The sequence below is a fragment of the Anolis sagrei genome, chromosome 1 (assembly GCF_037176765.1).
Source record: "Anolis sagrei isolate rAnoSag1 chromosome 1, rAnoSag1.mat, whole genome shotgun sequence".
NCBI classification, from domain to species: Eukaryota; Metazoa; Chordata; class Lepidosauria; order Squamata; family Dactyloidae; genus Anolis; species Anolis sagrei.
The window spans coordinates 267,485,084-267,511,474 of NC_090021.1; the positions used below are offsets into that span (position 1 = coordinate 267,485,084).

Here is a 26,391-nt window from a genome sequence, read left to right on the forward strand (position 1 = left end):
TGTCAATCTAACTTCTCTGGGAAGGTGAGTTCCAGAGTTTAAGAACAGTTACTGAGAAGTCCCAGCTAGTTTACATGCCACCAGATCAATTCATAAAAATTATAGACAGTTCCTCTACTCTCCGATTACATTCACCACATCAACTGCAGAAAATGGTCCAGAATGTGCTCAGATGCATGACTAAAGCCAGATATCCCATGGGATAAGTCCCTTGGCTGTTATGACAAGAGTGAAGTCCTGAGCTGATCCGGACAGAGCAGTCTCAAAACTATAAGATGGAGGTCAGGGGGCAGGTTCCAGGACCAACCCTGAGTCTACCCTGCTAGTTCATGAATAGAAGCTATTGAGAAGCAGGATGGATGGTACACCAACAGAATCCATAATCTGGCATGTTCATCCAGCTTCAGATAAACACACTTGAATCCAAAAAACTGCAGGATAGAGGACCTGGTGAGGGGAATGAAACTTCAATAACTACTGTAACTACATCTCCCCAACCCTTCCCTCAGGAGTCATCTGCTGCTGAATAGAGGTCCCTGTGGATAAATCTCAGAAAGAGTTACCCATGCTCAACCTCATTTAGCAAGGTTCTTGATGCATGAAATGCTTGGCATACTCATCTAAAATCAAAATTCATGGCAGCTGTCTTCCCATTAATTGACCTGGCATTCCCAAGCACCATGTGGAGAAGAGTCTACTGTTATTGGTGATACAATGAAAGAGATCCTGAAAATATCTTTATTAGTTGGCTCATGTAGATACAATTCAAGATTCCAATTTGGGTTGGATAGAGGAATGGTCAGCAAATGGTATTCCTATGGTCCACTCAAAGTTTTATGAAGAAGATAATGCAATATTTTCTTCAGTAATATTGATGGGAAAAGTCAGGAAAAAACTATTGAGGAGATTTAGAATATGAAACAAACCCCACAAAAGCTCGCGTCCATTGCCCTGTATTTCTATATTACCCTTTCTAGAACTAAATTATTCTGGGAACAATAAATAAAAATGGCCAAAAATATGTTATTGAGAACTGTTGAAATGTAAAAATGCTAGCATATTTTAGCTTAAAGTTCTTGTTTCCAGTAATGGTATTAAACATTTTTCAAATGGGGGAGGAGATGCAGAAAATGGAAACTCAGCAACACTGATACTGTGGAGAAAGGGTTGTAGCTATTTGGGGAAGTCAGGGGTATCTCAGATTGGGGCAACATTAGAGGCAACTTTAGCCCCAAAACTTAATGTCTACCACTCCTTATCTAATATTGCTATGTGGTTTTCAAAGGAAACACACAATATTTAAAAATGCTTAATATCAGTTTCTTTATTTCTGTGGGATTTCTTACATTTCACCTTTTGCAGAGACTCTGTGGACTCTGACAGATATTCCAATGATAGCAACATCTGGATTTTAATTTAAATTATGTAAAAACAATTGTTCAAATATATGTGCTATACAGTGGAAAATAAGTGCATGATTGTATCCCTCTACCTCTGGAAAAAGCATTATCTAGTTCCCGGTGAAGCCTTAGAGCAGTGGTTCTCAACCTGTGGGTCCACAGATGTTTTGGCCTTCAACTCCCAGAGATCCCAACAGCTGGTAAACTGGCTGGGATTTCTGGGAGTTGTCAGCCAAAACACCTGGAGACCCACAGGTTGAGAACCACTGCCCTCGAGAACGTGAAAGTCTTCCCCACCTTTTTGCCACCTGTCCAATGAAATGGGAGAAGCCTTACATTATATAGGTGAAATTGGCAAGGGACTTCAAAATTCTCATCAAATGTCATCACTGCAATGACTCACCATAGCCCTTCTACCTTTGCATGCAGACCTTAAGAACACAGACAGAGTTACCAACTGATTTTTGTAAACACTCCAGGATACTTGCCTGCACAAGTAAAAATAGTAATAGCCAAGTCAGAACTGATTGTGGAACATAGCCATACAACACATAGACTATTAATGTTCTATTTATTCTTCTTCAAATGAACATTTTGAATTTGTCCCTTATTCAAGAGGTTTACACATATAGCTCCTGCTACCAATTTTGAAGAAAATAATGGTTAGAAAACAGATCAGAAGAACTGCACACAATATACTTATAGCACTTGTATAATCACAAAACAATCTAAATTCTCTATCCTTTGTGTAATCAGTATTTGTACCACTATGAGCCATACCCAAAAGAAAAGCATCAGCAAATACAGGAGAACTTTTAAGTTTGAAGAAGTACAAAAATGCCTATTGGGGGGATTCATAAAGTGACTCATAAAAAGCCAAGCAAGGACTAAGTGTGTTTTCAAAGCCATGAAATTATGCTTAAATGCAAGGGAAAAATCTAAAACCTGGTTATAAAAGGGCTACTGCATGAGAAAACACTATATTGAAACATTTCATGGCAGGTTTCCACTTATATCAGTGAGTAATGCCCAAGAATCATGATCAACATATTTCAAAAAAATCCAGTGGCTTTGGAAACATTTTTTTCTTTTGAACAAGGCTATCAAGTTTGATAGCAAACTGCTCTTTAAACTGAAGGGAGTCCCCAAAGCAATTTTGATACTGCATGCTGCACAGTTGTTTAAAGAACATAAGAAACTGCTTTATACTGAATGAGACCATTAGTCCATCTGGCTAAACCTGAAAAGACTAAGACTCAAACACAAGGCTTTCTGTGTGCAAAATAAAACAAATGTTCTATCCCTAAGATATGGCTGCTTCTCAGGATATGTGATAATTGGGTAAGCAAAACATTCCTGTGAGCTACCATAAATTACATTCACAAGAGAATGCAACTTTCTCTCTGTCTTCTGGACAATTTATTTTTCTGAGAATTGCTATTTTTGATGAAATATTTGAAAATAAATCAAAGTAAGCTTGAGAAATATCTTATGCCTTAGGGTTACCTGGATAGTGCTTACTTGCATTTTGAATCCTGAACCAAAAGCCCATCTTTACACAAGCACACAAGTACAATATGACTTAGAAACATATTTCAATTTCTTGTCACTATATGTTTGCAGTACATTTTGAACATTACCAAGCTCACCAAAGTTGGCATGCCTTAATTTCTAGTCATCCAAAACTTTGCTTCAGCTGCTGCTGCTGTTTTGATAAGTACTATGAAAGGCCACAGAGATACTAAGGGTACACCGCAAGGAACAGTAGAACAATGTTTCAAAGCATTCACAAATAACTCTTACAAGACAGAGAAACTAAAATTCACGTAGGCTGCTTTTTTAAAAAAAACACGCCACTAGTAGGTTAACTGGGTACCTACTGTGGAAATCAGTTGTATAATCTAAGTACATTACTTAGGCTGGGCATAGCCAAAATGATGAAAAGCATCAGTAATATATATAGCACTTGAAATGAATCTGTACAGTTGGTAATGGGTGTTCTCTGATATTTACATATGATGCACTTCTCAAAGTCAAACATGTTCTAACAGATAGTCCTGACAGTTCTTCTGTACCCAAAACTTCACTTCAACAACCTGATGAACAGTAACTGGGACACTATCTGCTGCTCTGACAAGGCCTCTTCTCAGTGGTCTTTTTATGAGCAGAAGCTGTGACCTTCCACAGCATCAGTGCAGGATATTTGTCAATATCTACATCTCAGGCTGTGTATCTAAATAAAACAAGATAGTTTTCTTTCAGTGTGAAAGTCTGAATTTCTTCCCTAATTGAAATGAAATACTAAGGGTTTGCATATGCAATCCTTTTTCATAGATCCAATACACCCCAGCTTGAATGATCTCAACACTGCAGTGCTCTAACAGTTATTTAAGGGGAGTATGCATTTTAAGTACAGGACAGTTAGAGAAAAAAATCCATGCACTGATCCAAGGACAGGAGTGCTGACTCAGAAATTCCAAAGCTATTGAAACTCAGACACACTTTTATTTTAGTCCTGGAGTGCTTGTCCCTTCGTTAGAGGTATGAGTTTGTGTCCCAAGTTTGTTTGCACATTGCCATTTCAAGCAAATGTGCCCCCCGACAACTCTCTCTCACCAGTCTAGTCCCTCCCTCTTATGCAGTGGCAGAAAGGAGCCAGATGAAGTGGGAAGGGTGTTATTTAATACCCAGAGATCTGGGGAATACTAGTAATTTAATACTCAGATATCTGGAGAAGGAAGAAGAGGAAATCAGAAGAGGAAGAGAAAAAGAAAGGATTGGTAGGGGGAAGATTCCCCAACTCGATTCTTTCTTAACAACAGACCATGGTGGTAAAGTCAATCAAAGAGGATGCTAATATTAATACAAAAATGAGCAATGCATCTTCCTTATTTTTCCCCTTGCATAGCTGATTTCTTGATGGGGGTGGTTGATGTATTTGTGTTGGGTGTGGGATTGTGAATATAGGCAGGAGGAGGATTTTCTCCCTTTCCTTTTCATCTCATACTTGATTTTCTGTAATAAACTTGACCTACTTGCTGGGCTACTGGGTGGAGAAGTTCTGACAAAGGGAGATTCCAGGTAGTGCTGCAGTTATGAGCAGACCTCCCACTGCTGCCCTTTCAAGCTTTCAAGTTATTTTGGTCCCATGAAAGGGTGGAAGAGAAAGAGAATGTGAAATGGACATTTCTCATTTCTATCTCTGACAAGAGTGGTGTTCACTGAAAATGCTTTTGACCCCAGGTTGGACTCTAGGCATTCATCTGCTTCATCTAATACACATTTTCAAAAACACAATAATTCATATATTCTAGTTAGAAAATGCAGTATATGACCTTGACAATCTTACAGCTAATGCAAAATGCTGCAGTCTGTCCCCTGAGAGGACCTCGACGCCTCTTTCCCTTGTTCTTGATCAGAAATACTGGGGTTGGTTTATTTCTGGACTCAGTTCAAGGTGCTGATTTTGAAATGTAAACTGAGGGTCTAGTATACCATTAAGTACATTTATTCTGTGCCAGTGTATATGTCTTACTACATTAACACTCTTCTGTTGTAAAGATAATGAACACTTGAGGGTTAAGAGACAAACTCAATAAGGTGTTAAATAATTCTCTGCATTTAATGTGCATAGTTTCTTCACATGGAAAAAAATCAGCAATGGAGGGAAGAAAGTAGGAATAAATGAAATTTCAAAGGTAAGGAAGGTGGAATATAACCTTTTCTCTCTCTCCAGAAGAATTTTTAAGAACTCACAAAAATACAACCTACACATAACCACAACCAAACAATGTTCATGTACTATATTTCCATACTATATTTTACACACCACACTTAAAAATCTGACTGTCACTCATACAACATGGCTGTAAAAATCAGTAATATGTCAAATGGCCCCCATTTCTAGCATCATAATTTTCAGATGTATATTGTAAGATACGTACAAATGTCAACAGAAAGGTTTGTACTTTCCTATTTTACAGCAAAATCCCTAAGTGATCTGTATAAATACTTATTTTAGACTGCTCCATATTTGCATATCTCTATATACAACAAATATAAATGATTTGTTGGATGAGTTGGATCAATCCAAAGACCTATCTACTAGTCCTTAATTTTGTATACCTAGTAATCAACAAGTTGAAGGAAGCTATTTATTAGTCATGGCAAGAGAGACATGAGTGGGAAATTACATTTCCATTGTTACTTCTCAACTCATATATATAGGTATACTGTTTCTGGTACTGAAGGAATATTAATCACTACAGACATATCATCATATTTATTTATACCACACTTTATCTCCTGAAAAGGGACTCCAAGTGGTTTGACGTAAAAGCACCGGTATCCAATTTAAAATATACAAATATACAAACATTAAAACAGAATTTAAAACAAACAGTATTTTAAAAATCAGTTAAAATCCACCAAACATATTCAAAGTTAAAAACCATAGCATCCCTTGACTAGATCTTAAACACCTTCATCTTAAAATGCCTGTTTGAATAAAAATGTTTTAGTCTGCTACCGGAAGCACAGCAGGGAAGGGGCCATTTTGGCTTCCTGGACAGGGAGTTCCAGATAGAGGGACAGCCACTATGAAGGCCTGCTCTCTCATTCTCACCAACTAAGCTTGAGATGGAGGTGGGACGAGAGAAGGGCCTCTTCTGAAGATCTCCAGTCCCAGGCAGGTTCATACAAGGGGATTCAGTTGGCCAAATAACCTGGACCTGAACTGTCTAGGGCTTTAAACCAGCACTTTGAATTGTGCCCAGAAACAGACTGACAGCCAGTGGAGCTGCTGCAACATGGGGGTTGTCAGCTCCCTGTAGCCAGCCCCAGTGAGCAACTTGGCTGAAGCTCTTTGGAGCAGTTGAAGTTTCCGAGCACTCCTCAGAGGCAGCATCATGTAGAGCAGGATGTAACTAAGGCCTGTGCCACCGTGGCCAGATCTGGCTTCTCAAGGAACGAGCATAATGGGTGCACAAGTTTTAATCATGCAAAGGCCCTCCTGGCCACTGCAGATACCTGGGCCTCCAGGGCTGAGTCTAGGAGGACCAAATTGTGGATCTGTGTTTTCAGGTGGAGGTTTTAATGTTTGGAGGAGGTGACCGCATTCAGAACAGGCTGGATCTTTGTTCCCTGATCTACCTTCCGACTGACCAGGAGCACTTCTGTCTTGTCTGGATGAAGTTTCAATTTGTTTGGCCTTATCCAGTCTATGAGAGGCACTGGTTTAGAGTCAGAACAGCTTCATTGGCATTAGGTGGAAAGGAATAGTAGAATTGGGTGCCATCTGCATAAAACTCCATTTCATCTAGAAAGTTGGGAGACCACCACACACCCGAAGACTCACTGGGTTTGGAGTACCAGTAAGTCTAAACCTGAGCAGGTAACGATCGGTCCATGACAACAGAACTGTGACAAGTTCCTCACATTCACCCCACAAATACAACTTCACAGTATTTGTCCACTGGTGGCTTCTACTACTTACATATGTCTAGTTATGTGGACCAAATGCGACCCACTGTATTACTTTATGCGACCCTCAAGATGCTGGGCTTTACAACACTTATATTCCTCATTGTTAGACATCATGACCAGAGTCAGGATTGTGGGGTCTGAATTTAGAATGCAAGGTTTGTGGATAGGATATCAGATTCTAAAATGTCCTCTAATCTTTCCCCTACCTCTGAGTCACAAGTGTTATTGGTTGCAATTTCCATTATCCCCAGTACACATGGTGGATATTTGTTGGGAGTTGTTCAAAAATATCTGGGGACCCAAACTAGATAAAAACTAAAGAACGCTGACCACTATGTACAAAAATATAGGTGTCCCTCTTTGTCCACGGATTCTTTGTCAATTGATTCAACACCCCTTTGAAAGAAATCATAAGGCTAATATGGCCCTCAATGAAAATGAGTCTGACACTCCTGTACTAAATTTTATGGTAGCCAATTGCATGCACTGGGCAAATAAGATTTTTTTTTCATGAGTCTTAAGTCTCCCATCCTCCAACTTCATTCAGTGATCCCTGGTTCTAACATTATGTGGGAATAAGAGAAGCTTTCCCCATCTACTTTCTCCACATTATGCCCAATTCTATTATCTTTATTATGTTTCCCGCTTATTTGCCTTTTGCTCTAGCTAAACAATCCAACATGTCATAATTTTTCTCATTGACCTTTTTCTTCCTGCTCTCTGATAATTCAGGGATTTTTTTGTTTCTGCACTTTTAAAGGCTTCTGTTTTAAGGGGCAGAGGACATTTTATTTGGGCCTTCATTTATCTTGGTCCTGTTATCCATGAATAGATCAGTAGAGACAGTATTGCCAGTCTCTGCTGCAATTCAGAGAAGTCTTGCTTCCTAAAAAATGAGGGCAGCCAAACTAGCAATGATAGCATTTTTGCAAGATGCTGATTTATTGTGAATATTAACATACAAACTCCAAGCCTTTCATAAGTATAAAAGCAATGAAAAGTGCTTGTTTTTCCCTATAGCATGACCTTTCCTTTGTCTCCAAACCTACCATTTGTTGGTCATGGCAAGTTATTATAAGGGATGCCACCCACACAAAAGCAGTAATGGCATGCTACAAACTTCTTTCACTCCAGCTTTTGCTACAAAAATATGGATTTAACATTGTTTCTTATCCAAAGTCTCACATTAAAAAAACCCAGATAAAAGTATTCAGAAGAACAGGTACAAAAACGTGCAATCAGTCTAACCACTGTAGCTATCATTTCTGTGATCCGAGGAAAATATATGTGCTAAAAGATTAGGAAATAGAGATAAAATGTTCAAGAAGTTCATAAGTGACACAAGTTAAACAGAACACAAAGAAGAAATGGTCCAGAAATGCTTTTAATGAAGGCACTGATCTAAATTGAACTGGAAGATCCCAAGATTAAAGGAGAAATGTAAAAAGGAGATGGAGGTATCAAGGTGAAGATGGAATCAAAAACACCAAATCATAACAGCACCAAAGAAATGATTTACTAAGAGTGGAAAAATTGGATGAAAGAAGAAAATGGCTGGAGATAAAACTATTTTCTGATAGCCAAAACCAAATCTTTAATGTTGATTTATTTCAGTCACAGTAATAACTAGTACTCTACCAAAATCTGGTTTGCTTATAATCATTAGAATTAATAAAATAACTCATACCTGGGAATATCAAAATGTTATCTCAGGACAGTCATATGCATTTCAATGCTTCACTAAAGAAAAGCAGCAAAACAACCACCTATAAAGAAACACTTCTGAAGAAGACAGCCTTCGATTTACAACAACTATAATTTCAGTTTGACAAAGGTATTATTCACATGTTCTGTCACAAAATTTAATGAAAACAGGAACGCTGACACTGAAACACTGCTAAAATAACTAGATCAACTAGTTACATACTGAAATAAACAGTGTAAATGTAATTTTTTCACTGAAAAATTATAAAATCTGTGCAATTTTGCAGTCAATACACCCATTGCCTATTTTGTGCAACACACAGCAAACTGCATTTTCCCAAGGGGAAAAAGCCCTTCACTGGCTTCTATTGCATTTTTATATATATTTGGGGAAAGTGAATAAAATGCAAAACTAAATTGTAAGCTCTATAAAAACCTATTATAAAAGCTATATAAAAAACGGACAGTGAAGCATGTCATGATTGAAGCCCCTGCTGGTAGAAATTGAAATGTTATACAAGAGGGGGAAAAAACTTTCTGTGAGTGTGTGAAGCTGTAGCCACTAGCTACAGGTGGTTTTATTGTGCTACACTGTGGATAGTAACATTTTTGTTATGCAATACTGCTGGTTTTTTACATAGAAAACTATAATGTTGTACAAGAAAATGTACACATCAAAAATGATATGCAAAATCCAGCTATTTTGTACAAAAAAATAGGTACATTGTTTTCTTATGTTTCGGTGCAACATTTTCATAATGAAAGCTGTAAATTTTCAGGGAAGAATGTGCAGTTCCGAGGAGGAGGAGGAGCACAACTTCTGAAAAGCTGTGTGGTTTTCTGGGGAAATTTCATAGCTTTCATGGAAAAGCAGCAAAGTTTCTCTCATGAGGGGATCCTACAGTTTATTCAAATCTGAAAGGTGAAGTTTTGAGTCTCTTCTCCTCAAGAATGCAAGCTGTATGCATGAATCCAAGTTTATTCCTGTAAGCTTAAACCCTGGTTTAGAATCACATCTGAACCCAGCTGTTGACACATCGTTTGTACAATGTCAGATTATTTTTAGTTGTAAATACACAGTACAATCAAATATTTCTAAGCAATACCTAACATATTTGATACTTTACAGAAGTTCTCGTATCTAAATCATAAAGAAAATACACCCTTGGAACAGTCCAAGGAAACAACAAGAAAGGACACACCCTAATCAAGCTTCCTCATTCCACATTTCTAGGTCAAAGCCAAAGTGTTAATGTTAGAAAGGCACACCTTTGTTTCCTATTTATTTATTTTATTATTTATTTACTTTATTTGTATACCGCTGTTCTCAGCCCGTAGGCGACTCACAGTGGTTAACAACAAGAACAAGAACAGCGAAAATTCAATGCAGCAATAATACGGTATAAAAACAATTAACAACACATTATACAATTCATAACAACTAACTGCAATAACCATCACTAGCGTCTCATCACTAAAAACATGATCCAGATTCGTCATCCATTGTTCCATTCCTATGATCATTACACTTATTGCAATAACTATGCGAACGCCTGTTCAAACAGCCAGGTCTTCAGTTTTTTGCGGAATACCATTAAAGATGGTGCTAGTCTGATATCCGTGGGAAGGGCGTTCCACAGCCGAGGGGCCACCACCGAAAAGGACCTATCTCTCATCCCCGCCAGCCGTACTTGTGAAGCAGGCGGGATCGAGAGCAGGGCCTCCCCGGAAGATCTCAAAGTCCTGGTGGGTTCATAGGTCGAGATACGGTCGGAAAGGTAGCTTGGGCCGGAACCATTTAGGGCTTTATAGGCCAGTGGCAGCACTTTGAATTGGGGCATTACCATCAGAAGGGTAGTTGTGGACCCTCAAATTCGCCCCCTTGTTGACACAGTCGTACCTTCTTGCCTCGCTCCATCAGGCTCCTGTGATAATTCCACAAAAAGCTCCCCAGTTAGGCCCCCCCCTCCTGGTCTGTACCAATTTGAAACCCCATCTGCTCCAGTTGTCTCTACACAATCGGCCACGCTTTCCCGCCCAAGAACAATTCCCTTGTTCAGCCCACTCAACTCCCTTGATGCCTCTCTTTCCAGTTTGACATCGGAAACACCCCTACCTGCAACCCAAGGGAGACTACATCCTAGTCTTACTTCTCCCAGAAGCTGACTAGCCACAGATTCCAACCATGTAGGGGGGGAGGGGGGACCAGAGGAGGGGGGTGCCATTCAGGTCGTGTGGGGGAGGAGACTGGCTGGTTACCATCGTCCCAGGGAGAAGCGCAACAGAGTTCTTGCGACCCTGGAGAAGGTAGGAAGTGGTAGGCCCCATGGCAGTTCCCCCGGTCTTAAGGTCCTGCTGATCAATGCCAGATCTGTCAATGGTAAGACCGCTGCCATTCAGGACTTGATCCTGGATGAGGGGGCAGATCTGGCTTGCATCACTGAGACCTGGTTGAATGAGCTGGGGGGAGTAAATCTTACCCAGCTGTGCCCACCGGGTTTCGGAGTGCATCAGCAGGCCAGGCTGGGGGGGCGGGGAGGAGGGGTCGCAGTAGTCTTTCGGCAATCCATCGCCGTGGCCAGATGCGCTGTTCCGCAAACATCTGGGTTCGAGTGTGTCCACCTGAGGGTGGGGAACCGTGACAGTGTGGGGATTCTGCTGGTGTACCGCCCACCCTGCGACCCAGCAGTCTCCCTGTCTGAGCTAACAGAGGTGGTCTCTAATTCGGCCCTGTCCTCCCAACGCCTGGTTGTGCTGGGAGACTTTAACATTCATGCCGAGACCTCTTTGACCGGTGCAGCTCAGGACTTCATGGCTGCCATGACGACCATGGGACTGTCACAAATTATATCTGGACCCACCCATCAGGCAGGCCACACTCTTGACCTAGTTTTTGTAGCGGACAGTGGAATGATCAGAGTGGAAGACCAAAACATCCTTCCAGTGTCATGGTCTGATCATTATCTGGTCAGTTTCAGACTTTCTGCGACCCTTAACCTCCGCAGGGGTGGAGGACAGACTAAGATGGTCCGCCCCAGGAGACTGATGGATCCGGATGGATTCCTGAGGAATCTTGGGGTTCTTCCTGCCATGGAGCCTGGCGATTCGGTCGACGCCTTGGTTGATCTCTACAATAGGGAGATGGCCAGGGCGATAGATACGATCGCTCCCGAACGCCCCATCACGTTGCGCCGTGACAGACCGTCCCCCTGGTTTACTAGGGAGTTGGCTGTGATGAAGCATATGAGAAGGGGGCTAGAGCGCAAATGGAGGAGTTCTCGAGACGTGTCTGACCAAGCACGGGCTAAAGCCTCGCTTAAGGCATATTCTGTGGCTATACGGGTGGCCAAGGAATCTTTCACGACCACCCGTATAGCGTCTGCAGCAAACAGATCATCGGAGCTGTTTCGGGTGGTCGGGGAACTCCTTCACCCACCTGTGGGGGAGGAGACCTTCGACGATCCGGAAACTCGGTGTTGCGAGCTCGCACACCATTTTGCAGGCAAAGTTGCTCAGATACGTCTTGAGCTCGACTCCAATTTCATCGCAGTGCCAGGTGAGGTGACTGAGGCATCTGCTTGTCCAATTTTGTGGGATTCTTTTAGGCTTGTTCCTCCTGAAACCATGGAAGAGGTCCTTGGGGCTGTGAGGGCGACCACATCGGCTCTAGACCCTTGCCCATCTTGGCTAATTAAATCGGCCGGGGGGGGGGGTTGGTTGATTGGTTTGTGTTGATCATTAATACATCGTTGGAGCAAGGGATTTTTCCATCCAATCTGAAACAGGCTGTGGTTCGGCCACTCCTTAAGAAGGTTTCCCTTGACTCCATGGTGCTGAGCAATTACAGACCGATCTCCAACCTCCCTTTTTTGGGTAAGGTGCTGGAGCGGGTGGTCGCCTCCCAGCTCCAGGGATTCCTAGATGACATCAATTACCTAGATCAGTCACAGTCTGGCTTCAGGCCTGGTCACGGCACCGACACAGCCTTGGTCGCCTTGGTGGATGACCTCCGTAGAGATCTGGACAGGGGGAGTGTGGCTTTGTTGGTTCTCTTGGACATCTCAGCGGCTTTCGATACCATCGACCATGGTATCCTTCTGGGTCGACTCTCTGGGATGGGTCTCGGGGGCACGGTTTTGTCGTGGCTCCGGTCCTTCCTGGAGGGACGAACCCAGATGGTGAAGCTGGGAGATGCCTGCTCGGACCCCTGGCCTTTGACCTGTGGGGTCCCGCAAGGCTCTATTTTATCTCCCATGCTCTTTAACATCTACATGAAACCGCTGGGAGAGGTCATCCGGAGTTTTGGAGTTGGGTGCCATCTCTACGCAGACGACACACAACTCTACTACTCTTTTCCACCTAATTCCAAGGAGGCCTCTCGGGTGCTGGACGAGTGCTTGGCCACTGTGTCGATCTGGATGAGGAGGAACAAGCTGAAGATCAATCCCGACAAGACAGAGGTCCTCCTGGTCGATCGCAAACCGGATCGGGGTATAGGGTGGCAACCTGTGCTAGACGGGGTTACACTCCCCTTGAAAGCACAGGTCCGCAGTTTGGGAGTCCTCTTGGACTCATCGCTCACGCTTGAGGCTCAGGCGTCGGCGGTGTCCGGGAGGGCTTTTGCACAATTGAGACTCGTGCGCCAACTGCGACCGTACCTCGCGAAGGCTGATCTGGCCGGGGTGGTCCATGCCTTAGTCACCTCTAGATTGGATTACTGTAATGCGCTCTACGTGGGGCTGCCCCTGAAAACGGCTCGGAAATTCCAACTGGTCCAACGGGCAGCAGCCAGGATGCTAACTGGGGCTCCTTACAGAGAGAGGTCAACCCTCCTGTTCAAGGAGCTCCACTGGCTGCCGTTTATTTTCCGAGCCCAATTCAAGGTGCAGGTGCTTACCTACAAAGCCCTAAACGGTTTGGGACCTGCCTACCTGAGTGACCGCATCTCCATTTATGAACCCACACGCTCACTTCGATCATCTGGTGAGGCCCTGCTCGTGATTCCGCCTGCGTCACAAGCGCGACTGGTGGGGACACGAGACAGGGCCTTCTCTGTGGTGGCCCCCCGACTCTGGAACACCCTCCCAAAAGATCTTAGACAGGCCCCTACATTGGCAGTCTTTAGAAAGAACTTGAAGACTTGGCTGTTCCGATGTGCCTTTCCAGAATAGGAAATCTCCATTAACAAATCCTCGAAGCACTTTAGTAGAACTAAGATGATTGCACACCGCACACTGCACTTGCCCTATAATCCTCGTATACCTCCTGCCACATCAGCACTTTTAATCTTGTACCCACTACTCTGGCCCGGCCCAGTTTTATTGTTTTGATATGTTGTTCATTGCATGTCGTTATACTGCTTTAACTGTTTTTAATTTTGCTTTGGTGTTATATTGTTTATTTTGTGTTTTGTGGCCTTGGCCTTTGTAAGCCGCATCGAGTCCTTCGGGAGATGCTAGCGGGGTACAAATAAAGTTAATAATAAATAATAATAATAACCCAGTAGCAGATCGGTAGCCAATGGAGCTGGCACAACAGGGGGGTTGTGTGCTCCCTGCGCTCCGCTCCTGTTAGAATCATGGCTGCTGAACGTTGGACTAGTTGAAGCTTCCGGGCCGTCTTCAAAGACAAACATAAGTATGAAAAGTATAACATAAGCATCCTATGTTGTTGCTGTTATAAAATTAGCTGTGGCGCAGCTGGCTGGGAGCTGTGGCGCAGCTGGCTGCATTAAGATCACTACTGACCGAAAGGTCATGAGTTTGAAGCCAGCCCAGGTTGGAGTGAGCTTCCGACCATTGTGTAGCTTGCTGTCAACCTTTGCAGCCTGAAAGACAGTTGTATCTGTCAAATAGGAAATTTAGGTACTGCTTATGCAGGGAGGCTAATTTAACTAATTTATGAAGCCATAAAATCTCCAGCAAACAAGCAAAGAATGAGGAAGTACTCCATCAGTGTCACAAATGGACAGTGAAGCAACAGCTCCTCTGGTGGCCAGAATACCTTCATGCAAGCTGGAAAATTAAATAGCCTCTGTGTGTCTGTCTATTTATGTTGTGTGTCTATGGCATTGAATGTTTGCCATGTATATGTACATTGTAATCTGCTCTGAGTCCCCTGCGGGGTGAGAAGGGTGGAATATAAATGCTGTAAATAAATGAATAAATAAACAAACAAATCCATTAACTGTCTGGATTTGACAAGGGCAGCTCTGATTAATTCCCTACCATCCCACTTTTTCAGCTGCTTTTAAATGTCCTGATTCCTCTCTTCTCCTCCCACTTTGTCTTCTGTTTTTTCAGTTGTTGCAAACAGAGGTCAAAGTGCAAAAATAGTATGCACTTAATTAACTCAGCCTTTCTCAATGAGGCTGAGGCAAAAGCAAACAGCTGCACTCTCGGATGAAACCCTTTGGTACACTGCTTTGCACTACCCATGCTCGACCCCCCCCCCCTTTTTATAGCCTATTTATGCCCATTTTAGTATTTCTGGTTATCGGCTTTTGTCGAGAATTGTTGGAGTTTCAATATTGCTGTTTTATATTCTTATGTTTTACTTAATTGTGATTTTATTTGGATTGTTATGTTTTATCTTTATTGTGTTTTCTGTTTCAATGGATGGTTTTGGTTTTATGTCTTGTGGACATCCTGTCCCATATGTAACCCTCCCCAAGTCCCTTTGGGGAGATGGTGACGGGGTATAAGAATAAAGTTGTTGTTGTTGTTGTTATTATTACAACTGATATTAAAGTCTTGTTTTACTGTTTTTTTAAAAAAAGATTACTGAGATAAATATATGAGAACTGTTTTGACTACTCTAGATTTTAATATTGTTATATTTCTCTGGGAACATCACAAATTAAAGGTGCCTAATGCCACATTTTTGAGAGACATACAGGCTACAAGTAAAGCTAATAACTAACATGAATGAAAACTATTTTTAAAATGGGGACAGACGGTGGTCATATTATTTTGCAGTAAACGTGTTCTTCCCTTGCTCCATTTCTCACAATGTATCCTTTCAAGATACAAGTATGGCACAGTGAAGCTAAGATTTTAGTACTGAAAAGAAAACTGTCCGCAAGGTTTCCAGCTGTCTGTTATTCCTTGTGTAGGGTAGTTGGTCCATAAAGTTTTAGAAACATGGAATTGGTAGAATTGGACACAAGAGCTTTTTCTGTCTTTAATTATTCAGCAGCTTTAGAGCGGCTGCAAAAACTGGCAGGCAAAAGGCACCCAAAACAACAAGCTTTGCAGCAAGGAAGTGTTATGCATTGTGTGCATATATACTGAGTGTTGGAGGAGAAGACCAACTCCCAATTCAACCAAAAATATATTTTAAGGATTAATAGAGTATTTTGCTTTATCCTTTTCCTTGCCAATTTGGATACATACATCTTTTAAAAAATTACAAAACAGCTAGGTTAAATCAGAAATTGTACAGTATTCACCCTTTGAAATACTGAACCATGGGTTTAAGAGGTTTGGGAATATTAAGATTACAGGAGATATTGGTGGCTCCCATTTTAGAGCCCCTTTAACACAACTGTGCATTTAGCTCTTCAGCAACTCGCCAGAGGTTCCACACAAACACTTAATCAAACACTATATTATCCAACAGTTCTCTCAGTGACTAAAATCCCCATATCATACTTTAAAGAAACCCAACAATAGTTTCCAGGAAAATTAGCTAAATGTTTCCACCCTTTTGATTCAGCCCATTTCAAAGAACATGGGATTTGGGGAGGGGGGGGGGGAGAGAATATGGGCATTACATAATCGGTTAATTGCTTTTTCTATAGCTTCTCTTTACTTATCCAGAATTAGTTCACTAATGTATCTATAAAACAAGGTGATGTCTCATCTAAGTTTTGTTTTAATCTATTAGCAAAATCTCTATGTTTTTCCATAAAAGAAAGAAATCAGTAGGAACTATGATTACTTATCGTAGAGTGGAAACTGTGTGGTTTCAGATGCTGTTTGAGCCGCCGCAAACTAGCCTCCTGCGGGAGCAAACCTTGCCAGCATGTCCATGACGTCATGAGACTGCGCCTCTCTCTCCGCCCCTTTCTCCGCCTCTTTCTCCGTGCCAGCGTGGTTTTTCCTTTGCTAGGGCAGCATTGCCAGCGTACTCTCATTGTTGACAGAATTCAATAATGAGAGTACGCTGGCAATGCTGCCTTAGCAAAGGAAAAACCACTCTGGCATGGAGAAAGAGGCGGAGAAAGAGGCGGGGAGAGAGGCGGAGTCTCATAACGTCGGGGACATGCTGGAACAGTTTGCTCCCGCAGGAGGCTAGTTTGCGATGGGTCTTTGATTTCAAGTCCTAGCCAGCAAAGCTAATGGTGAGGAGTGCTAGGAGGTGCTGTTCAGTAATATCTGAAGGGCTGTTTGACTCCCAAACTTGATTTATAGGGATGTGATAAAAGGGTGAGAACCTGCAAGTGGGAGGTGTTTTGGCTAAATGCACAGAAGGCTTCTTAAACATCCTAAAAGGCACCAAATTCTAACTGATCTGCAAAACTAAACAGGGCCAGGTTTGATAAGTACTTGGGTGGGTGACTTCCAAGAACTATCAGGTGTTATATTCAGGGACTATGTTATAAGCTCTATTCAAAGGAAGGTAATGATAAAGGATGTCTGAGTATCCCCCGCTAAATAAAACCCTGTGAAATTAATTGGGGGGGGGGCAAATGTGGATAGACAACTTGACACATACAGTACATTAAAGAACTACACAGAGTTGCAATAGCACTTTGTCTGTACACACACTAAACACTTATTTTTGTTTTTAAATGCAAAAATCATAGCTGCATAAATGATGTTTATACACACACACACACACACTGTTTGTGTTTAGTGACATCATAACTCAAAAACCACTGATGCCAAATTTGCCAACAACACACCTACTAACCCAAGAAGTGTCCACCCCTCAGAAAAACACCAAAGAAACACAGCAACAGAGACTTAAAAACCCCAAAAACCTAGAATACACTACAGCGCATGCACGCAAATGAGTTGCCTGGCCCAGCCCCCTCCTGCACAAGGGAAAACAAACCAAACAGCTGTCCCACCTCACTCAAGAAGAGACTGCAGAGGAGAGCATCTGTAGGGAGGGCTTTTATGGTGTCTTCCTTTACAGCAAAAGGAGGTTTGACTGGATTGCCTCCCCTGAGTCTGCCTGGCAGAGGAGAAGGTCCCAAGTGAGGAAAGCCTCTGCCCCTTCCGCCTCCTTCCTCACTTCCTCAGCCAGCAGAGGGAGGACAACGGCACCACTGCCTCTTTACTGGGGCAGGAAGGGGGTGGAGGGCAGCGTTCAGGCGGGTGAGAAGGCCACTCTCCTTCCCTTCCTTTCCCTTCCCTTCCCGGCTTGGAGTTAAGGTGGAAGTGGGAGGGGTTTGATATACACCAGGCCAGGGGAAGCTAGGGCCCTCCAGGGGTTTTGGACTTCCCACAATTGGCTGTTAGGAATTGTGGGAGTTGCCCCTGTCTGGTCCACCCAGTGTTTGCCCCTGTCTGGTCTACCCAGTGGAATTATTCCACAGCATTGAGCCATGGCAGTTAAAGGGGCCCCATAGGTCATCCAGCCCAAACATTTTTTGCAGTAAAGGAAGACAAAGCCCTCCCAACAGACGGCCTTCCAGTTGGAAAGGAGCTCCAAAGGCCCTCCAGTCCAACCTCGTTTGGAAGTAAAGGAAAACACCACCAATGCCTACCCGATAGATAGCCAACTAGTTGGAAGGGAGCCCCAAAGGCCATCCAGTCCAACCCCTTTGGCCTTAAAAGTGTGTGTGTGTGTGTGTGTGTGTGTGTGTCTGACGATTTATCTATCTATCTCTATATTTTATCCATCTACCTCCTGTTCCATCTATCAATGTCCCTTCCATCTGTCTCTTCTGTCTATTGTTTCATGCCTGGAATTCCTCTATTTTCTGAGGGCCTAGCAACATGTGGCAGGGGGTGGATAGTCATTGTATATGGGTTAACAACTCTGGCTGCTCATTAACATTCCATGTATTGATCAGAGGGGTAAAAACCATGCCAGATTGGGCTGTATCTTCAAGCAATCTTCACCACTGGCTGTGTTAATCAGACTTCAATGGAACTGACATCCACCAATATCTGGAGGACTGCTCCCCTTTCTGCCTTACTACATGATAATACCTGCCTAACACAAAGCACTTGATTAAACAAAAATGCCCCATCATATATGAAACAGTCTCAAGGAGAAAAGGTTCATGGTACACAGTCTTTTTCAAAGTGTCAACACAGATGCAGAGTGTCTTCCCCTCAGAGGCTCAACTGGCACCTGCACTGTTCAATGACAGTTAAAGGTTTAAACTTCTTCCCAAGTTTTGGGGTAAGTACATATTTAGTTTCTGTGGTAGAATGCACTTGGATACTACCTAATCTGATTAAGACTATTTTTTCTACATGTCCTTCAAAACTCATCAGAAGTACAGCCTTGTAGATAACTCCACCAAAAACAAACATTTCCCTACTATGTTCTGTTTTAAAGCAAGAAGAAAAAGGTGCTCTCTGCACTGGAAGCTTCACTCACACAGATTTTTGCTTCACCCTGAGAAATCATGTGGACATTGAAAAAATACAAAACTTTGGAATACTCATAAGTGTCTTCATTCTCTGCATGATATGCTGAAACACAAGGGATATGTGCAGAGCACCTGATGAACCAACCTGAACATAGCATATTATCTGAGAACACAGAAATCCTGGACCACTTTAACAACTACCATGTTACCAGGCTACACAGAGAAGCTATTGAAATCCACAAGCATGTGGACAATTTCAACAAAAAGGAAGAAACCATGAAAATGAACAAAATTTGGCTACCAGTATTTAAAAACTCTAAACTTATAACAGTAAATAAAGAACAGCACTCAAACACAGGGGAACTCCAGACAAGAAACAATCAGAATAGCGAACCACCTCTCAACAAAGGATTCCACCAGGCAGTAACAAGCCACACCTAAAAACTGTCAGACCATCAAATACTAATCAAGGTGGCCAATTGAAATATTCACACCTGGCTCCAATAGACAAGAGTTCTTTCTCCCCCTGGGCATTCCACATTTTCCTGGTTTCCAACAGACCTCACAACCTCTGAGAATGCCTGCCATAGATGCAGGTGAAATGCCAGGAGAGAATGCTTCAAGAACATGGCCATATAGCCCAAAAAATCAAAAACAACCCAGTGATTCCGGCCATGAAAGCCTTCGACAATACATATGTTTAGTTTGTTTGGTGTGGGAATTGTGAATTCAATGAATGAGTAAAGTACACATAAATCATTTGGAATATTTGATGCAAAGTATACAATCGACCCTCTAAATTCGCTGGGATTAGGGGAGCAGGACCCCTACAAAAGTGAAAAAATGGTAATTATAAAAGCGATTTCCCCCCCAAGAGAACATTTTGCTAGGAATCACTAGGTATTCCAGCACTATGGTCAATACCCACCGCAAGTTGAATGTAGAACAACACTGGAAGATCTAGAGATAACTAGAGAGGAATTCTCTCTAGGGATCTCTAGGACAGTCTTGCACAACCTGTGGCCCTCTGGGTGCTTTGGGCAGTTCCCAGAATTCCTGACCACTGAACAAGTTGTCTAGGGCTTCTGGGAGTTGCGGAGTGCCAGAGGTTGTGCAGGCCTGCTCTAGGACCTCCAGCAGAATCTGACCAAAGAATCTAGACATTCTTAGAGAAAACATTTTAGTTAAATCTATAAATAATTAAATATGCAGAAGTCAAACCCACAAATGTGGAAGGCTGACTGTACTGAAAAATCCAAGCTAATCATGCAGTAATCTAAAATGAAATTACATTAGAATGAAATAATCCCCAGTTTACTTTTCGTTAATAAAAGTGGTACCCCGTCATATGCCTGAAGCAAATGGCTGAGCTGCCAGCATATAATACTGTAAATGTTTGAGTCACTGAAGATTTTCTACCACTTGGCAACAAGAGACAAGCCCAACTACATCAAATATTATCCTAATCGAGTTTCGGAGCAATGAAAGTACATGCAACCATAGCAATTTCTCCCATTACAAAGTAGCTTTTTCTGGGAGGTAACATCTACAACATTTTTGTAAAGTAACCATGCCTTAACTACAGCATTACAATCCTGATACCTCAGAAAAACTTTATCAGGTCAGAAAGAAACAACCAAAGCTTCTGTAGAAAACCATTATTTTGTGCTATCATGGTTACGAAGGCATTTCTCAACTCCCTTGATGCTGTAACATCAGGCTGCAGGTGACTAGTTATGTCATTACGGGCACAATGTGGTATCATCTAATGTGTTTTGCTTACAGAACAAGTGGCTAGCATTCAATATTCCACTGAAAAGGAGACTGAGTCAGCAAGCTATTCAACACACTCTTATTTTAAAGATGGCTGAAGTTTGCAGAGCCATTCATCTATCCTGATCTTTAAGAAGAAATAAAAACCAGTATCTTAAAAAATTAAACATACAGATTCTTTTTTAAAAGGATGTTATAGTGAATTATACTTTAGAAATAAGTTCAATTAAAAGAGAATTAAATCTCACACACAATAAACATCTCTCAGTGCTGATTTATAAAATGTTATAATTCAATCAAGAGTAATGACATAAAATATCTGACATTTGACCTGAGAAAGATAATTTAACAATTATGAAATATTTTTATTCTGGTCTTTAAACACTGCACTGTTCCCAGACCATCCACTAACCCACTGATATGAGTGATGTACACAGACATTCCCCACACTAGGAATCCTTGACTGGGGAGTTGTTGAAGAGTGTGTTAGTTGTCTGGATAGAGCCTTAAGAAATCTGCAAAGAAATGCCTGATGTTTTCTTCTCTCTCCATTTCCTCCCCCTCATGCAACTGTATGATTTCTCCTACCTGAACTACGAAGTGTGTTTAATTTTCCAATTGTAAATAGTATTGATTTTTACCAAACACCATGGACATTTACAGGCCATCTCAGGGAGCATATTGTTCTGCTCAATTAACACCACCTCTTTTTTTCAGAATGTTTGTAAGACACAATTCTATTCAAGTTTACTTAGAAGTAAATTTCAACCTTTTTTAATGAAAAAGGCTTACTTCCAAACAAGTATGCAAAGGACTCCAGCTTTATTTTTCAACAATCCAAAAGCTCTCTGTCTGTGAGATAGTTTTACAGGACTGAAGGGTTTGGATTATGATCCTAGCTTTCATGAAGCAGGGCTAAGTGATCACTCAAAGGTTAGAGATCAGGGGAACTGCAGTCCAGCAACATCTAGAAAGACACATGTTCTACCTCCCTGGTTGCAAATGTTACATTTAATTGAAAAACAATATTTTTATTTGTTACAGCAAGTAATTAATATGAAAGCATGTTCAGGAAATAAATATTTTTTTAAAAGGGAAACATAATTTAAACCAATTACTTAGACCAGGAATGGGCAAACTTCAGCCCTCCAGGTGTTTTAGAATTTAACAACCGGCTGTTAGGAATTGTGGAAGCTGAAGTCCAAAACACCTGGAGGGCCAAAGTTTGCCCATGCCTGGCTTAGACTGATGTTTATTCTTGGAGATCTATATTAAGCCACTCTGCCTTACAGGTGAGCTTTGGCATGACTAATACTTTACTTGTTTGTGGCAAATGATCCCGATTACATCTGTTCAAAATCCCTATGCTTTACTCTTAATTTACCTTGCTAGCATTCTAGCCCTAAATATTTATTCATATGTATCTTCTAGCAATATTGGAAAAACACCACTGCAGTGCTGGCATACACTTGCAATTTATAGCACTGGCCAGCATCCAAAAAGCCATGCAACCACTTTGACAGGCAAGATTTCTAGAAAATCAAAATACCCAATTCACATTGTAAACATATTTAGAAATTGTAGGGACATTCATAAGCAATTTAAATGTTGGCTATTCTGTGGGAGGAAAAAGCCTGAATATGTAACTGGCCAATTAAGTCATTATGTCTATCAAGCAAATTGCCTGAGTTGAGCATGTGGAGAAGCATGAAAGCCACAAAGCACATTTAAAAATACTAGGATTTATTTTGTATTATACCATTTTCAGCATACCTGATCCTACAATGGCAAATTCTGACATAAATCAGAAGTTGAGCATGTTATTGAAAGGCCAAAAAACACAAAGAAAGCTCAAAAATCTTTTTTCCCCCACAGATATGAGAGATGTTGTCCAAACTAGAACAAAGCTGAGAATTTTGCACTCTATAATAACATTTGCAAACCAGCTTGAAGTTCAGGAAAAGCAAACCCGAGTAAAATTAACACCAAAATATTATTCATATTGCATGTGAATAGAATTTCTCTCAGATTTATGTTACAGATTCAACATAGTAATAAACGAATTAGTGTACTGATGTGTAATCATTTGGAAAGATCATATAAAGCATAGATGAGTTCATAATTTTCAGTAATGAAAACATTAAATCAACCTCCATTACCTTATTTAAGCTAAAAGATGAAATGAATGCTAAAAAGCAAATTAATCAAGGTGAAATGTAAAGTGTACTTAAAATCACACATGGAAAAAAATCTGCCTGACCTTTATGAAATACATTTACACATTTTGTCACAAATATTTTACTCTCTGACACTTAATCATCACATGATGCACTTTTCACCATTAACTGAATTCGAATGGCCAATAATCTCAGGCAAAGGTTGTGAAATTGTATTCTCCAATGGTTGCTGTATTACAACTCCCATCAGGTCATCTTGACCAATGATAGAGATAATGATTGTTCCAGTCCAACAACACCTGGAAAACCTTAAACCTGATCTTGGACCTTAGCAATTATTAGCAATAATATCAAATGGATATTAGCTACCTAGCCTGCAGGCCTAGGATATAACAAAAGTCCCTGTTACCATATAGATTGAATTTCTATATCTATGGAATGGGAAATACCACTAGATTACCAGGGGTGCTACATATTTGATAGATCAAACTAATAATTAAAATATAACTAAAGTAAATAAAAGAATAAAATATCAATTCAATTATCTTCAGCAATAAAACTATGCAAATATACAAAAAGTAAATTCGACAACTTTTTTTCATTGAATACCTGTTTTTAGACCATTTCTGTTAAGGATGCAAAGTAGAAAATAAAAGACTGCAATAATGGAATCATGAGAATATACAGAGGTGGTACCAAACCGCTGAATCAGCCAAACTACTCCTAGTGAGAGAGACCAGATTGTCAGCAAAAGTTTTGCAAACTGATGATACGGTATTTTCCACAACAGAAAAACATCAGCCACACTCCATATTTGCATACCTCGATCAAAAAGTCTCCTGTCCTCAGGCCAGCTTGCCATGCTACCCCGCCTTCATCCACTGATTCCAGGTACTGCAGAGCAGGAAAGGCTGGAGTTGGGGTGAATTCTTCAATAGGTGTATCAGCTTTGGAATAATACATGACATCGTTTTAATAAACGAAAATAAATATCTAAAATATAAGGCTTAATCATGTGAATAATGAATGATTTATGGGTGTCCAAAAATAAACTATCTAAGAATGTCTCGTATCATCTAGATCTCCCTCCTTGCTCTTACAAATGTATCACAATCTTGATTTTTGTCAGCAAATAAAGGAATGGCCTTTCAACTGATGCATAAATATATTCAGAAACTAAAAGCAATTGAGCTGATAGAACACAATATGAAAATAGTATCTTTAAATTCCACATTGGTGAAATTAGAAATAATGCATTTCAAATTTTCAAGGCTCTTTAACTTGCTGTAAGTAGCACCACATTGTATAACACTACAATTGTCTGTTGATGAGGTTTGTCATTTTATGCTGTATGATTGGACATTTGTTCACCTTACAGATATATCATCAGATAATTCACCACGCTGGGATCAATCCACCAATGTAATACATTATACAAGAAGCATGATATGAGCCTGTTTTAAAAGGGATGTGAATATTTCAGCAGGTGAGCTCAGGTCCATGTGAATTTAGCATGCATAGTAAGGGACCCCCTGTTTGCTGCATAGGTAGCTCAGCGCCAGCTGATCGACACAGTGATGAAGTCACTGGGTTTCCAGAAGACCCCACCAAAATGTACATTCAGCCAAGAGGGTTAATCCAAAGCTGTTACATAGCAAGGGAAGCCCAGTACGGGCTCGCCATTCTAGTGAGGAGTGATAAAAATGGTATCCCCAGAGGAAGGGTGTGGAGGATCCTCCATAGAGCACATATGGGCTAGCCTTCCTAACAGCCAGGCAACATGAGGGAGAGCTCATCCAGCAACTGGGGGGGGGGGGGGAGAGAGGTAGTGGAGGCACTGGGACGTACCACCAATTTAAAAAAATGCAAAATGAGTTCAATAAAAGGCAACAAAATGATGCTGTTTTACCCTTCAAAAATGTCGGAGAAGATCAGCATTAGAAAATGATTAGCATATTTCAGCACATGAAATCAGGTAGCTCTCAAAGCAGATCACACACCAAAAGGCCATTCAACATACATGCAGCTTCAGGATATAGAAAATCATCTGATTTTTCATACTAACATTGCAGTACATTTATCCTGAATAAACTACAGACCAATTTCACACAAGATGTCAAAACACCTTTTCACTTGACTGATTCATCTTAATATGATTAATTTTTAAAATGAAGCAATGTTGTTATCTTATACCCCCCACCCCACCCCCCACCCCACCCCCCATCCCGGTAGTTTGGTTTGGATACACTGAATAATACACTGATTGCAGTTTGAATATAGTGAACAGTAAGACATAGGAAAGATAACTAGGCAACTTGCCCCACATAATTATTTTGTATATCTTGCATACACACAAACTTAAAAGATACAGATACAGAAGCAAACACACATGCATCTCTCAAAACTGCAGCATCAGAAACCACTAAATTCCATGTCAGTCCTACAGCGCAGAGAGAACACGGTTGTCTAGCAACCAAATGCATAAGGAATTAATACCTGTTTCTTTTCAGAAATGCATGCCATGTTTCACATAGGCACTCAGGCAATTGTACAGACACAGAAAATCCACGTACCTTTAGCCCCTCTGAGCACAAACCCAAATCCTTCATTGTCTTTTTTCTGCAGGACCACTGCCTTTTCTTCTATAATGCAGTCACTGTAGAGAGAATTCCGAGGATAGCGACCATTATTACATCCCTTCATCACCACTGTAGTAGCTGCTCCTCCAGTGTGTAGGTTCATCATCATCACAGCCAGTTAATCAAATAATAGTGCAGTAACCAAACATGGGGAAAATATAACAGCAAACAAGAGAAGAAGGAAAGAGACAAAGACAAGGCTCAATGGCAAGGGAGAACATGACAGTGCAACATAACAGAGGGAATAATGCAGAGAAAGCAGAGGAAGAAACCATGCATGGTGGTGCCTGAATAAATATGTGATCATGTCATCTGTGTGCTAGCTAGAAGTCTAAAAGAACAGAAAGTGAACTGAACGACAGTAGCATTAATAAACTCCTCAATCGTGGATGTACCAGATGCATCTTCTAGTGAAGCCAAAATGAAACCAACCAGAAGAAAAATGAGGCAGCATTTTAAAATTTAAAGTTAGCTGGATTTGCTGTAATAAGTAGCTAAAAGGCACAAATAAATTCAGAAGCTATGCCTTGCATCAAAAGCCCTTTTTCAATCCTATTGAATGTTGCATGCTGCAAGAATCCCACATGACCATCTGACAGCCTACAATGCTAACAACGTGCAGCTGCCTTGGCGTCATCAAGCACAAATTTTCACAGCAT

General features: G+C 41.2%; 1 protein-coding gene across 10 annotated transcripts in view; it reads right to left on the reverse strand.

Moving 5' to 3' along the window:
- Nucleotides 1–26,391, reverse strand: part of SHANK2 (SH3 and multiple ankyrin repeat domains 2) — a 410,725-nt gene that overhangs the window by 129,168 nt on the left and 255,166 nt on the right. For 9 of the 10 annotated variants that reach the window (XM_067462710.1, XM_060765238.2, XM_060765278.2 and 6 more), the window contains 2 exons: nucleotides 25,667–25,749; nucleotides 23,916–24,040 (listed from right to left, as the gene is read on the reverse strand). In XM_067462710.1, the coding sequence (XP_067318811.1) occupies nucleotides 23,916–24,040; nucleotides 25,667–25,749 (208 nt within the window). Of the gene's footprint in view, nucleotides 1–23,915; nucleotides 24,041–25,666; nucleotides 25,750–26,127; nucleotides 26,337–26,391 lie in introns of those variants that run through there. The other variant, XM_060765286.2, reaches the window with a different exon arrangement.